The sequence below is a fragment of the Narcine bancroftii genome, chromosome 1 (assembly GCF_036971445.1).
Source record: "Narcine bancroftii isolate sNarBan1 chromosome 1, sNarBan1.hap1, whole genome shotgun sequence".
NCBI classification, from domain to species: Eukaryota; Metazoa; Chordata; class Chondrichthyes; order Torpediniformes; family Narcinidae; genus Narcine; species Narcine bancroftii.
Genome location: NC_091469.1, coordinates 232185375 through 232199741, shown reverse-complemented (window position 1 = coordinate 232199741; position 14367 = coordinate 232185375). Strand labels below are relative to the sequence as shown.

At 35.4% G+C, this 14367-nt stretch overlaps 1 protein-coding gene across 5 annotated transcripts in view; it reads right to left on the bottom strand.

Annotated features, from left to right (window-relative positions):
• fer (fer (fps/fes related) tyrosine kinase) overlaps window positions 1-14367 on the bottom strand; it is a 226584-nt gene that overhangs the window by 8731 nt on the left and 203486 nt on the right. For 3 of the 5 annotated variants that reach the window (XM_069892572.1, XM_069892571.1, XM_069892573.1), the window contains 2 exons: window positions 4844-4998; window positions 800-922 (listed from right to left, as the gene is read on the bottom strand). In XM_069892572.1, coding sequence (XP_069748673.1) covers window positions 800-922; window positions 4844-4998 — 278 coding nt within the window. Of the gene's footprint in view, window positions 1-799; window positions 923-4843; window positions 4999-14367 lie in introns of those variants that run through there. The other 2 variants (XR_011342757.1, XR_011342758.1) reach the window with 1 other exon arrangement.

The window sequence follows — 14367 nt, the reverse complement described above, 5'->3', positions numbered from 1 at the left end:
TCAAAGATACCTGCACCTGTATAAGCTTGCTTTAATAATGTCAAAGTATGATTTTCAAACTTTCCAAGTGAACATCATCTAAGGGAATAACTATGAGCTTGATATTATGGTGGGCCCAGAACTCACTAAGATTCGCATGCATCTTTCTACTGCCACTCCCATCTTCCACCTGTTTGTGTTTCTTGCCTCTTTTTCCCTTTGTCCTGCATCTTGTCAGTCCTTTTCCCATCATGGTTTCTCATCTGCCTGCTTTGGTTTGCCAATCCCGTGTAGGGCCTCTGTCCTCTGCACTGCTTCTATACCAGCTTTCCTCAGTCTTGATGAAGAGTTTTGGCTCGATATGTCAACCAGTCTTTCTCTCCCTCCTGTATAGATTGTGTTTGTGTATTGAGGGACAGCACAATGGAGCAGTGGACTGCAAACTTGCCTTACAAAGCTGGGATCCCAGGTTTGTTTTTGAATTTGGACCCTGAAAGGCTGAAGTTTATTCATTCTCTTTCTGACCAAAGGTTTTGTCCAGTACCACAAATGTGTGGATTGAATAAGTTTCCCTTTCGTGTAGTTTAATGGCAGAAAGTGACCAAATGACAAAAAAGATACAAGACACAGAGAGAAATAAAGTGGGGAATAAGACTAATTGAATTCATCCCCTGTGAGATGGCACGGAGCTAATTGATCCAAGGTGTTTTTTGTGAAGACTTTTACATCAGTCTATATGGGAAGAAACATTAAAGGAAACTTGTACAAGTTCAATATATAGCTTGCCAGATATTTAATGCAGGGATGTTGATAACTTTACCTTTTTCAACCTGTTCTCGTGCCTGTTGATTGGTCATTCCAGGATATGGACATACACCCAAGCTAAATGTCTCCCACAGGAGTATTCCAAAGCTCCAAACATCACTCTCTGAGCTATATCGCCCTGCAACAGAACAACGTTTCAAACATCTCTTCATCGGTTGAAAATGTGTTTGTATTATTTTAACTAAAGTAATAATTAGTAGATAAACTTGATTTAATGAAGAGACCAAGCAAAGCCTGGATTTGATTTTTTTTTTGCAGAGAAAGGATTGGAGTATGAGATCTCTTTTAAAGATGGGTGCCCTTCTTGGACACAGTTTTTCCCTCTTATAATTTTCACAGGTAGCTCTTCTTGTTCAATAACAGACATCAGTGTTGAGAGAATATACATCAGCATGGAGTAACATGATTGATACCTGTCCCTGAGGTTAATCAAACTTCAATGCTAACTACAACCAGGAGCCCAAGGTGATATTTTCTGCTCTTACCCTGGGGTGCTGAGGTCAGCTAATGTCTACTCAGATGTTGATATGATCACAGTTTGAATCAATATCTGTGCTGAGTCAGCTGATCCCAGTGAATAATTGAACCATGGAAACTGATAGGATCACAGACCAAAAATCAGTCTATGACTCCAGGTCATTAAGAAATGTACCTCCCAACTAGTCATTGTGGATTTATTAGGAATCTGTTTTAAAAAAAATAACCAATTTATATAAATAATAAAACTGTACTGAATGTAGAGGAGATTTACAACTGCCTTTTTACTCATCTTCAAAGCCTTCTTGACACTGATTAGTTTTCTTAGGGTGCGATAGCTGGAAGGGTTTTGAGAAAAATGGAGACCTATTTAAAAGCCCAAATTAAGCTTTTCAATATTTTCATATCAATAGCAAAAAAATTACATTCCTGTATCGCCTTCTGTTATTAGCTGCATTTTCAATTTTGAATGATGCATTCAATAACATGTTCAGTCAACAAATTATAACTGTGATTGATGACTGAGTGCAGGTAGCAGACAACTCACAACAAAGGAAACCTTTCAGACCAATATCCTGAAAAAATGTTTCCCCTCTCCACAATCAGTTTTGAAGGGCTTCGATCTGAAACATCGAAATCTCCATTTCCCCTACTGATGTGTGCTGTAGGGTTCCAACCCAAAATCCCTCTGATGCAGTTTGAACTGTTGAGTTCTACCAGCATGTTTTATTTTTGCTTCAAGAAGAATTGAGGAAGTTGATAATTTGTTTTATTCCTTTCTACATGAATCTTCTTCCAAATATTGAGCAGATGGTGTAGTACTGGTGAATTCCTATGTTGCACCAGCTTTTCATCCCACTTATACAGTATATGTTCAGGTACCTTCTCCCCTATTTTATCTAGCTTTAATCTGGCCCAATCTGGTTTTTCCCTTGTTTGATAAAAATCTGATAGGTATCTTAATTGTGCTGCTCTATAATAATTCTTAAAGTTTGGTAGCTGTAAGCCCCCTTGTTTGTACCATTCTAGCGCTATCCTCGGTTTCCCCCCTTTCCATAAGAATTTCCTTATTATTTTCTTTAGCTCCTTGAAGAATTTCTCTGTTAGGTGAATTGGTAATGTTTGAAATAGGTATTGTATCCTTGGGAAGATATTTATTTTAATGCAATTTACCCTTCCTATCAGTGTTAGTGGTAAATCTTTCCAATGTTCTAAGTCATCTTGTAATTTCTTCATTAATGGCTGATAATTTAGTTTGTATAGATGGCCTAGATTATTATCTAGTTGTATACCTAGGTATCGAATTGCTTGTGTTTGCCATTTAAATGGTGATTTTTTCTTAAACTTTGTGAAATCCGCATTATTCATCGGCATCGATTCACTTTTATTTGCGTTGATCTTGTACCCCGATACTTCTCCATATTCCTTCAATTTCTTATGTAATTCTTTTATTGATATTTCTGGTTTTGTTAAGTATACTATGACGTCATCTGCAAATAAACTGATTTTATATTCCTTCTCTTTTATTTTTATCCCTCTTATTTTATTTTCTGTTCTTATCAGTTCTGCCAGTGGTTCTATAGCTAACGCGAACAGTGAGGGAGATAGTGGACATCCCTGCCTTGTTGATCTGCTTAATTTAAATTGGCTTGATATATATCCATTTACTGTCACCTTCGCCAATGGTCCCTTATATAATGCTTTAATTAATATTGACGCAAAATCAACTAATTCCTTTCACAATAGATAACCTTTCCTTTCCTTGGAGAAAAGGGATCAAAAGAATAGAAAATTGTTTTTCGGGAAATAAATTATTATCTTTTGAACAAATGAAGGACAAATAACTCACGGTACAATGTTTGCATACCACCAACTGAAAACGTACTTGAAGGACATATTGGGAAGTAGACTGAGGTTACCAGAAGGCAGCAATTTTGAATATGTGATTACAGACACAATAATTAAAAGATTTGTAACAAATATGTACATCAAACTGCAAGAGAAAGAGAAAGAGAACGAGGAAACAAGCTGTAAACCCAAACAAAAATGGGAACAAGACCTAAGCATAAAGATAAAGAATGAAACATGGGAAAAGCTATGCTCCGGAACTATGAGAAATACAATAAACACGAGGTTACGCATGATACAATATAATTGGTTACACAGGCTATACACCACGCCCCAAAAGTTAAATAAATGGGATCCAACAGTATCAAACAGATGTTTTCGTTGTAAGAAGGAAACGGGAACAACAGTACATGCAATTTGGGCATGTGAGAAAGTGGAAAAGTTTTGGGAAGTTCTAAACCAGGTATTAAATAAAATCACAAAAAGCAACATACCAAAAAATCCAGAGATCTTTCTTCTAAGTAATATAAGAAGTAAAGAACTTGGACTCGATTTGGATGGAGCACAAAAAAGATTTATTATGATAGCCCTAGCTGTAGCAAAAAAATGTATTATGTCAACCTGGAAATTAGAAGATAGCCTGAGAATACAGCAATGGTACATAGAAATGAATAAGTGTATTCCATTGGAAAAAATAACATATAATTTAAGAAATAACATCACACTATTCGAACAAATTTGGGAACCGTACAAGGAACACAACAGAGAAGTCCTACCGTGAACCTCCACCGCCTAAAATGGCAGAAGGAGAGAAGACGAAATGAACTGACCCAGTATGTAAAAGTAGATGACACAAATTTCTTTTTTATTTTCATTGTGTGATGACATTGTTTAATGGGTTTAATGTATCATATAGGTTGAACGTTGAGTGGGTGAAGGAGGGAGGGAAGGGAGGGGAGAAAAGGGGAGAAAATGGCACTGTGTATATTCAAGAGGGAAATATTTGTGTGTATTTTGGTTAGTATGGTTCATCGTATGAAAAAAAAAATTAAAAATTGAGGAGAGACAAAATGGAATAAATGCTCTGGTTCTAAAATATATGCAACAACAGGACCCAGGATTTTATGTTCATAAACCTTTGAAAGAGGTAGGGAACACTGAAAGAATTTAGAAAGGAGTTGGGACCCTGTAGTTTTTAAATGGAGAAAGAGCACAAAAGAAGGAAGGCTGCCCTCAAACTAAAATAAGGTTTGGTCATTTATATTTCAAATGCTGGTCTGAATTTTCTAGAATGGTTCCAGCAATAAGGATTGAAATCTATAAAGTTAGACTGGAGAAAATGGGATAGCCCTTCTTCTATCCAAGAAGATCAAAAGAGAGTTGAAAAATGTGAAAAGATCATGGCAAATTTTAATTGGACAAAAGGAAAGAAGTTGTTCCTCTTGGTCAATGGTGTAAGGACAATGGGTGACAGGCAAAAGAGCAAATATGAAAAAAAATTTGAGTGGAAATTATTACCATCTGAAATGCATTTCCTGAAAGTGAGCAAGATTAGTCAACCATAGCTTTCAAAGGGGATTTGAAAAGAAATGAGGGAAAAATAATTTGCATCATGGAGAAGTGATACAAAAAAATCATAACAGCTCAGTGGAAACTGTGCATACCATACACTCACACTTTCACATTTCCAAGCACATTGAATAAAAGCCTTTACCATAATTTAAAGCCTCAGGGGCTGTCCATTTGATTGGAATCTGCTTTAATCCAGATGATGAGTAAATTCCATCATCCTCCTGTCTTGACATGCCAAAATCACTGATTTTCAGTACATTTCCATCACCCACAAGGCAGTTTCTTGCAGCAAGGTCTCTGTTAAAGATTTAAAAAATAGGACAATTGACCTGTTGTCCAATAGATTTGATAACCTTAATTAAAATCATTTATAAAATGTTTACTATTTGAGTAGAACTATTTTTAGAACATCCCACATGTCTGTGCTGAACATATTGCCTAAATTAAACTACCGTATATTCCAGTGGCTAAGATGACACTTGAAGTACCCAAAAAAGGGTCATCCTACAGGCCAGATACAAAAACAGTGACCTTAAAATACTACTCGATTGGTTCCATAACCTGCCTAGACCCCATCCTGTAACAAATTTTTAAGCTACCGGTATATTTTTTAAAAAAGCTGCTGTAGTGTACACAATTATTATTTTGCACTAAAATCCATTACCAATGTGGTGTTAAACCAATCAAAGAATTATGAAATAAAAAAAAACACACCACACACATTTAAAGTCCTTGAAAATCACTAGCTTCATTGTCTGAGGCAAAGAACTTGACAAGCACATCCAGAGTCTCACTGTTAACATGTCATCATATGGGCCCCAGTCTCAATCTGGTGTCCTACAATAAATCATTCTCCTTACCATCCATGGCACTTGAGATATCACACTTTTTGAAAGATTTTTATTACAGTCTCTACTTTTTTATCCCTTGCTTTGATCACAAAATCACACAGTGCATCAAGTGATACAGCACACATAGCCCCACCTTTTGTAAATGATTTTTGTGCATTCATTATCTCATCATCAAACATTGTTTCTATGGCATTTTTCTCAAAGCATCTTCATTCTTTCTCCTCTCTCTTCTCAGTTATGCCAAACTGCAGAAGCAGTTGGTGGATTCCTTGGCCACTTCAAAGACTTTTAACTTAAAACTTGCTTCCTACTATCTTCATTTTGCTGGTGGCTCCATGATAACAATTGGATTAAAAAATTTTAAACTGTGAAAGAAGAAGCTGGCAACAGAGTGAACTGCTTTGTGATGGTGCTTCACCCACCTACTGACCACACCCGCCAGCTCAGTCAACACACGTAAGGTACCGGTATGCTTGGGGATCGTCATTCCACCGATATGAGGTAAAACCATTAAATTCAGACTGAAATTGGGGTCTTGTCTTATCTGAAGGTTGACATCCACCAAAATATACAGGATTGTTGTTGCTTGTACATGATACATATTGATAATGTATTTATTGTCAAACACAAGTACAATTTACAGATGCACCAAACAGGTATACAAGATACACTAACTACAAATGATATACTGTGTATTAAATAACCTTAGTACTGAAAGAGAAAAAAAAAAAAAATATATATATAATATGAATAAATATTCACTGTTACAGTTATTGCAAGAAATAAAAACAAAGTTTCAATAGTGCAGAAAGGTCTTTTTGGTGGATCCAGTTTAAGGTTCGGGTAGTAAGGGGAGGTTCAAAGCCTGATAGCTGTTGAGTTAAAAACAGTTCTTGAAATTAAAAGTGCTGAACTCTTGAAGGTACAGTGAAATCCTTGGTATCTGGCACCTATACCGCCCCTCCTCCCCCTGATTGCTGCTATCCCCTCCCTCCCTTCTACACCTATCATAAAACAATATAACAATTACAGCAAGGAAACAGGCCATCTTGGCCCTTCAAGTACTCTCCTCTAGTCCCACCTACCTGCACCTTGTCCATAACCCTCCATTCCCCTCCCAACCATATACCTATCTAATTTTTCCTTAAATGACAAAATGGACCCTGCTGCCACTACTTCTCCTGGAAGCTCATTCCACACAGCCACCATTCTGAGTGAAGAAGTTCCCCCTCATGTTCTAAACTTTTGCCCCATAACTTCTAACTCATAACGTCTTATTCAATCTCTCCTACCCTCAAGGGAAAAAGTCTATCCACATCAACTCTATCTATGCCCCTCATAATCTTAAATACCTCTATTAAATCCCACCTCAACCTTCTACGTTCCAAAGAATAAAGACAATCTTTCTTTGTAATCGAGATTCTGAAACCCAGGTAACATTTTTGTAAATCTTCTCTGCACGTTCTCTGACTTGTTGATATCCTTCCTATAATTCAGTGACCAGAACTGCACACAGTACTCTTAAATTTGGCCTCACCAATGCCTTGAAGAGTATTAACATCACTTCCCAACTCCTGTATTCCATGCTTTGATTTATAAAGGCCAGCATGCTAAAAGCCTTCTTCATCACCCGATCCATATGAGATTCTACCTTTAGGGAACGATGAACCGTTATTCCTAGATCTTTCTGCATGACTGCATTCCTCAATACCCTCCCATTTACTACGCACATCCTGTTTTGATTATTCCTTCCAAAATGAAGCACTTCACACTTCTCAGCATTAAACTCCATCTAAAATCTTTCAGCCCACTCTTCTAAGCTGTCCAAATCCCCCTGCAATCTTTGAAAGCCTTTATTATCCACAATTCTACCTATTTTAGTATCACCTGCATATTTATTAATCCAATTTACCACCCCATCATCCAGATCATTAATGTATAAGACAAACAGCAAAGGACCCAATACAGATCCCTGAGGCACACCGCTTGTCACCGGCCTCCAGCCTGACAAAGAGTTTCCCTTACGACTCTCTGGCATCTCCTTTCCAGCCACTGTTGAATCCATTTGACTATCTCAAAGTTAATACCTAGCACATGAACCTTAATGAAGTCCACATAGACAGCATCCACTGCTTTCCCTTCATCAACATTCCTAGTCACCACTTCAAAAATTCAACAAGACTGGTCAAACATGACCTTCCACACACAAATCCATGTTGAATATTCTTGATCAGTCCCTGTCTCTTCAGATACTTATATATATTATCTCTAAGAACGCTTTCCATTAACTTACCTACTACAGATGTCAAACTTACAGGCCGATAATTGCTAGGTTTGCTCCTCGAACACTTTTTAAACAAAGGAACTACATGTGCAATACACCAATCCTCTGGCACTGTCAGAGCCACTGCTGTTTCCTCACTAACCTCTCAAATTCCTGAGGTTTGTGACCAGAGAGATAGGGGTCCTTTACGAAGTTGGCTGCCTTCTATTTCCTGTATACAGGCAGTCCCTGGGTTAAATACGAATTCCATAACCTAGAACTGTCTTTAACTCGAATTTGTATTCAAGTCAGAACAAGTACTTGAGGTCCTTATTTAACGTCAGTTAGGCAAATGTTTATCTTATTATATAGCATATATAGTATATATTTTACCTTTCTATGCCTATACAACATTTCCCAACACTAAAACATCTTAAACATAATAATGCAGTACTGTACATAAGCAAATCTAAGATTGATCTCTAAACAAAACAAATTAGAATTCTATAGCCAGTCTTTACTACCGTATCAATATCATAACGTAAAAATAATAAATCACATCAGTTTTATTGGCAATTCAGTACCCACTTCATATGTCATTAAATGCTGGAAGTTACTGTATATAAGATTACTTTGGCAAGGGGGTGGGGGGAGGGAGTATATATGGATCATATTCTGTTTAGTATTCACTATATTTTAAAGGAAACAATCCAAGGATTAAACAAGTGTACTCTTGGAAGTTACTAGATGGCAGCCAGTTTTTTTTGGAATATTTTATTTTCATTGACATAAAATTTAAACAAACCACAATCTTTTTTTTTAAACATTTATGTATTATAATCATCTCAAGACAATGATGTTGATACCAATCATGAGGAGGGGCAGTGACATTAATATCGAGTTTGCACACCATTACAAACTAAACTCTACACCAGCTCAGAATATATTCACATTAACTATGGCCCATTATTCACAGGTGGAAAGAAGACACACATTGTACACCACTGGTTAGTCTTTCACCCCTTAAACTTGCATTACAAATTACAGGCATAGTGAACTTGTAGCATAGCTCCACTACTTCCTCAGGATTTTGTGGAAGTTTGGTATGACATTGGAAACACGTCAGTAGTGGAACATGTGCTGACCAGCTACATCGCAGCCTGATATGGGGACACCGAAACCTCTGAATGGAAAGCCCTGCAAAAGGTAGTGGGCACAGCCCAGTACATCACAGGCAAAAACTTTCCCCACCATTGAGAAAATCTACATGGAACATTTCCATCAGAGAGCAGCAGCAATCATCAAGGTTCCACACCACCCAGGACATCCTCAGTTCTCGCTGCTACCATCAAGAAAGACTCGCATCACCAGGTTCAGGAACAGCTGCTCCCCCTCCACCATCAGACTCCTCAACAACAAACTCAATCAGGGACTCATTTAAGGACTCTTACTTTACACATTATTTATTACTGAATATTTTTTCTTCTGTATTGCAGTCAGTTTGCTAACATTTCTTTCCTTGATATCAGAGATGCATATCTCTTTTGTGTATTCATCTTTTCTTGAGTACTGTTATTGTACTACTATTAAGAAGAAATTCTGCTTGGCCCACAAGAAAAAAAATCTCAGCGTTGTATGTGATGTCAGATATGTACTCTGAAAATAAACCTTTACTATCTTGGAACTTACTGAATAACTCCTTAAGAAGAAAATAAAGCAATGCCAATTAAGTTCATAAAGAGAAATAAATACCCTCAAGCAACCTTGGTCAAAACTGAGGTTCTTGGATCTCATCTCTGATATCCTCATGGTGCCCAGAGCTGCACACTCAGTAACTTTGTTTCATTGGAAATGCCGACAAGAGAATGAAAATATTAGATTTAGAAAAGGGCTATAATGTGAAAGAAGGTCTCATGCACTCTCGTAGCATAAAAATCTTTTCTTTCAGACAGTGGTGAATTAATGTCAACCTCTTGCAATTTTACCACAGCCCTGCAATTTTTGTCCTTTTTCAAGGTTAGATCAAAGTTCTAAGTTATCAATGGATCTGTTTACAACGTCCTGAGCATTGAAAAGCCAAACCAAAATGCAATACCAACTCCTCCGCCAATGGGAGTAGTTTTTTCTCCACGAAAACACTGAATAATTCTGAATACTTCTCAGCTTTCAATCAGAACTTCTAATCAATTCTATGCTCAGTGGCAGCAATCTTAAGGAAGGTAAATTTAACTCTTATTGAAATAGACCAGAAATTCTACCCATCATGGCACAAAGATATCTTGAGAAAACAACATCCATGTTGTGAGCTGAAATTGACAAAGCTGCAAGGAAAGTCCTTTTTGTTCACAAACAAGGTTGACCTAAGGTTGTGTTTTCTCCACAAAGATTATGCAGCCTGACCGCAGAATTTCCAGAATAGAAATGAAATGGTAAGCCCATCATAAATACTTTCTGGTGGAAGACAGTGACGCAGGATTAGGCAAACTGGATTTGGTGCATGATGTTATGTGGGGTTAATGGACACGATTGTTTTGTGTGATAAAAAGGGAAATTGGGACATATGTGTGCAACTTGCAAAGAAACTGTGGACAGGTCTGAAAGCTAGTTCAAATGAGGGGGGCCATTTACCTCATTTGATCACAAGGGTAAATTGTCTTCAGAATTGCATGGGAGTTGAAGTTCTGGTTAAGAATTAAAAACTGGATAAGTCTGTTAAAATCCAACAACCGCAAAAATTCCTGGTAATTCATTAGAGTTCAGTTTTATTCTTATCTTACGTCAGCTTTTTAAAAATATTTTATTTAAGATCAAACAATGGAGAATAATAATATAGCAAGTTACATAATAGATTGTTAACAAATATATGCTGAAACTATATATATAAAAAACAAAAACTAAAAACTAAACTAAAAAATAAAACTTAAAAAAGGGGTAAACTAAACCACCCCCCCCCCCCCACAACTGCATCAGGTGAAACTCAGAAATCTCAAAAATGTCACAAAATCATAATTTTATTTCTTCAGGGAAAACTTCGTGGAACAGGAAAAATATAAAAAGTTAATATAAATTTTATAATTTTAACTTCATAAATCTAGTGTAAGGACCCCAAATTAAAAAAAATTACAAGTATTTCTTCCTCAAATTATACATAATTTTATCTAATGGAATGTAACTTTGAATTTCAGCATGCCACCTCTCTAAAGTTAATGAGACATCAGATTTCCATATTACAGCAACACATTTCCTTGCTATGACAGGTACACGATCCCTTAACCGGAACCCTTGGGGGACAGTGTGTTCTGAATTTTGGATTTTTCTGGATTTCAGAAAGCCCACCTGAATTGTGCTGCCGTATCCACCCCCACCCCCTTCCAATTGGCCGGCCTTTTCCCCCAACCGTGGTCCCTAGGCCTCCTCCCCCGACCGCCGGTCCCTCGGTCACCTCCCGACCAGCAGCCTCCACCGACTGCCGGTCCCTCAGCCGCCTCTCTCGACTGCCTGGCAGTCTCCCTTGGCCGCCTCCCCTGACCGCCGGTCCCTCAGTCGCCTCTCCCGACTGACAGTCCCCACTTGCCAGATTTTGGAGCTTTCTGGATTTTAGATGTCCGGATAAAGGAGGTACTAAAGCCAGTACAGGCTTTACCTGTACTAAAGCCAATTTAACAAATTTCATTTTGAAATCTGATAATGATAATTCAGGTGTCACACTTTCAAAATCTCCTAACAAAAATAATTCAGTGTTTAAAGGAAAATCCGCCCCCATTATCCGTTGTAAAAGTTTATGAATAGAAACGCAAAAAGTATTAACCTTTGTACAAGAATGAAAAAAAGTTCCAATTTCTATTCCACATCTAAAACATTGATCTGATAAATTCAGTTTCCATTGATTTAATTTTCTGAGGAGTAATATACAATTGATGTAAAAAATTATAATGAAATAATCTATATCTTGCATTTGTCATAACTTCTTTACACAAATTTTGCCAATCTTGTTCTATGCTGATATCTAAATCTAGTTCCCATTTTTCTTTCGAGTTGAACAAACCTACTTTAGGCTTCTGTTCTTGTAATAATATATATGCAATTGAATAAACTTTTAATCATTCCATCAACCATAATTATTTCCAAATTTGATGTCTTTTAAAATCAGTTCTGGTCCTAATTTCTCTAATGTATTATGAGGAATATTATATTTAAGAATTAACTGATCAAAAGTCATCAATCTATTATTATCATAACAATCTCCAAAATTGAAAATTCCCTTATGACACCATATATTTAAAAAAGGATTATCCTTTGAAAAATTAAAAGAGGATTAAAATTTCTAATTTTATTTTATTTCAAATATTCAATAAATGACTTAACATTGGAACTTACTTAAATATTATACTAGAATTAGGTTTCCATTTATAAATAAATTCATCCAGTACAATGTCTACCCATGATGGTCTAGATTTAACAAACATATAAGCTAAAAACCTTACTTGAGCTGCTCTATAATAATTCTTAAAATTAGGAAGTTGTAGCCCCCCTTGTTTATATTTCCATGTTCATTTTCTAATGACTTTCTTACCATTTTTACTTTCTAAAGAAACTTCCTAAGTTGTTTATTGAAATCTAGGAAAAATTTTTTGAAGTAAAGGCAGAGGCAAAGTTTGAAATGAATATTGAGTTCTTGGAAAAACATTTATCTTAATACAATTGACTCTTCCTATTAACGTAATTGGTAAATCTCTTCAAATCTTCCTCTTTTTTAAAAATATGGGAATGTAATTTAATTTATATACATTTTTCAAATTAGTATCAATATTTATACTCAAATATTTAATCTTATACGTCCATCTAAAATGAATGGCTTCTCTACAATGTGAATAGTCTCCTTTAACTAATTCCATCACCTCACTTTTATTCCAATTTATTTTATATCATGAAAGTTTCCCATAGTCTAATAATTGTTGCTAAAGTCTTAGTAGTGACGTCTGTGGTTGAGTTAAATAAACTAATACATCATCTGCAAATAAACTAATTTTATGCTGGGTCTGGTCTATCTCAAATTCCCTTAATTGCTGATCATCCCTGATCTTTTGCGCCAATGATTCTATGTTTAAAGCAAACAAAACAGATGATAATGGACATCCCTGTCTACTAGATCTATTCAAATTTTAAAAATTGGGACAGCTGTTCATTTGTGGTCACTTTAACTTTAGGACTTAACCCAATTTATAAAGCCTTAACCCAATTTATAAAGTTTATACCAAAACCAAATTTAAAAACTAACATAAAATTGTATTCTAACTTATCAAAAACCTTTTCTGCATCTAAAGCTACAATAAGGATCAAATCTTATTTTTTCTGAGCTAAATGAATTATACTTAATAACCGTACTATATTTTCTGAAGTTTATTTATTTCTAACAAAACCAGTCTGATCCATATTTATTAAAATCAGGAAGATAATTATTAATTCTATTCGCTAATAGATTTGCTACAATTTTATAATCTACATTCAATAAAGATATAGATCTATAGGAAATCAGTTTTAATGGATCGCTATCTTTTTAGGAATAACTGTAATAATTGCCATGGAAAACATTTCTGGAAGACAATGTTGTTCAAAAGCTTGTGTTATTACCTTTATGAATAATGGAACCAATAAATCGTTAAACTCTTTATAAAATTAAATTGGGAACCCATCTTAACTTGGAGATTTATTATTTTGTAAAGTAGAAAGTGCATCAAATACCTCCTGTTTAGTAAAAAAAAACTATCTAATTCATCCATACCTTCTTCAGTTAAACTCGGTAATGACAATAATTATGTAATGATTCAGAGGTATAGAGATTTTCATAAAATTTTCTAAATATATAATTAATTTCTTGTGGATTGCAAGTCACTTGATCATTATCCTGTTCTATTGCATTAATTATTCTAGAGGATTGTTCGGCTTTTAATTTTCAAGCCAAAACCTTGTGTGATCATTCCCCCAATTCATAATATTTCTGTTTAGAACGTAATATCATTTTCTCCGTTCTGTATGTTAACATTGTAAAAAAAAATTTATTAACTAAAGCTCTATGTTTATCCTCAAAAGGTGATTTTTGAATTTCTTTTTACAATAAATTATGTATTTTTCCAATTTATCTTATCTTTCATACATTCCTTTTTAAGCTTTGAAGAGTAACTTATAATTTGTCCTCTTAAATAAGATTTCAATGCATCCCAAATAACAAACATATCTTAGGTTGAATGTAAGTTAGTATCACAAAACAATTGAATTTGTTGGCATATAAATAAAAAAATCTGGTCTTTTCAATAATATTCGACCTTCATCTATAAACTGAAGGTTGTCTTTCTGAAAACTCCAACTCAATCAGGAGAGTGGTCAGATATTAATCTAGATTTATAATCCACACCAATAACTTTGATTGATTATGGGCTGAAAGCAAAACAAAAATCAATTTTAGAATTTGTATCATACCTGCTAGAATAAAAAGAATAGTCCCTGTCCTTAGGATGCATTCATCGCTGTATATCAATTAAATTAAAATATTTC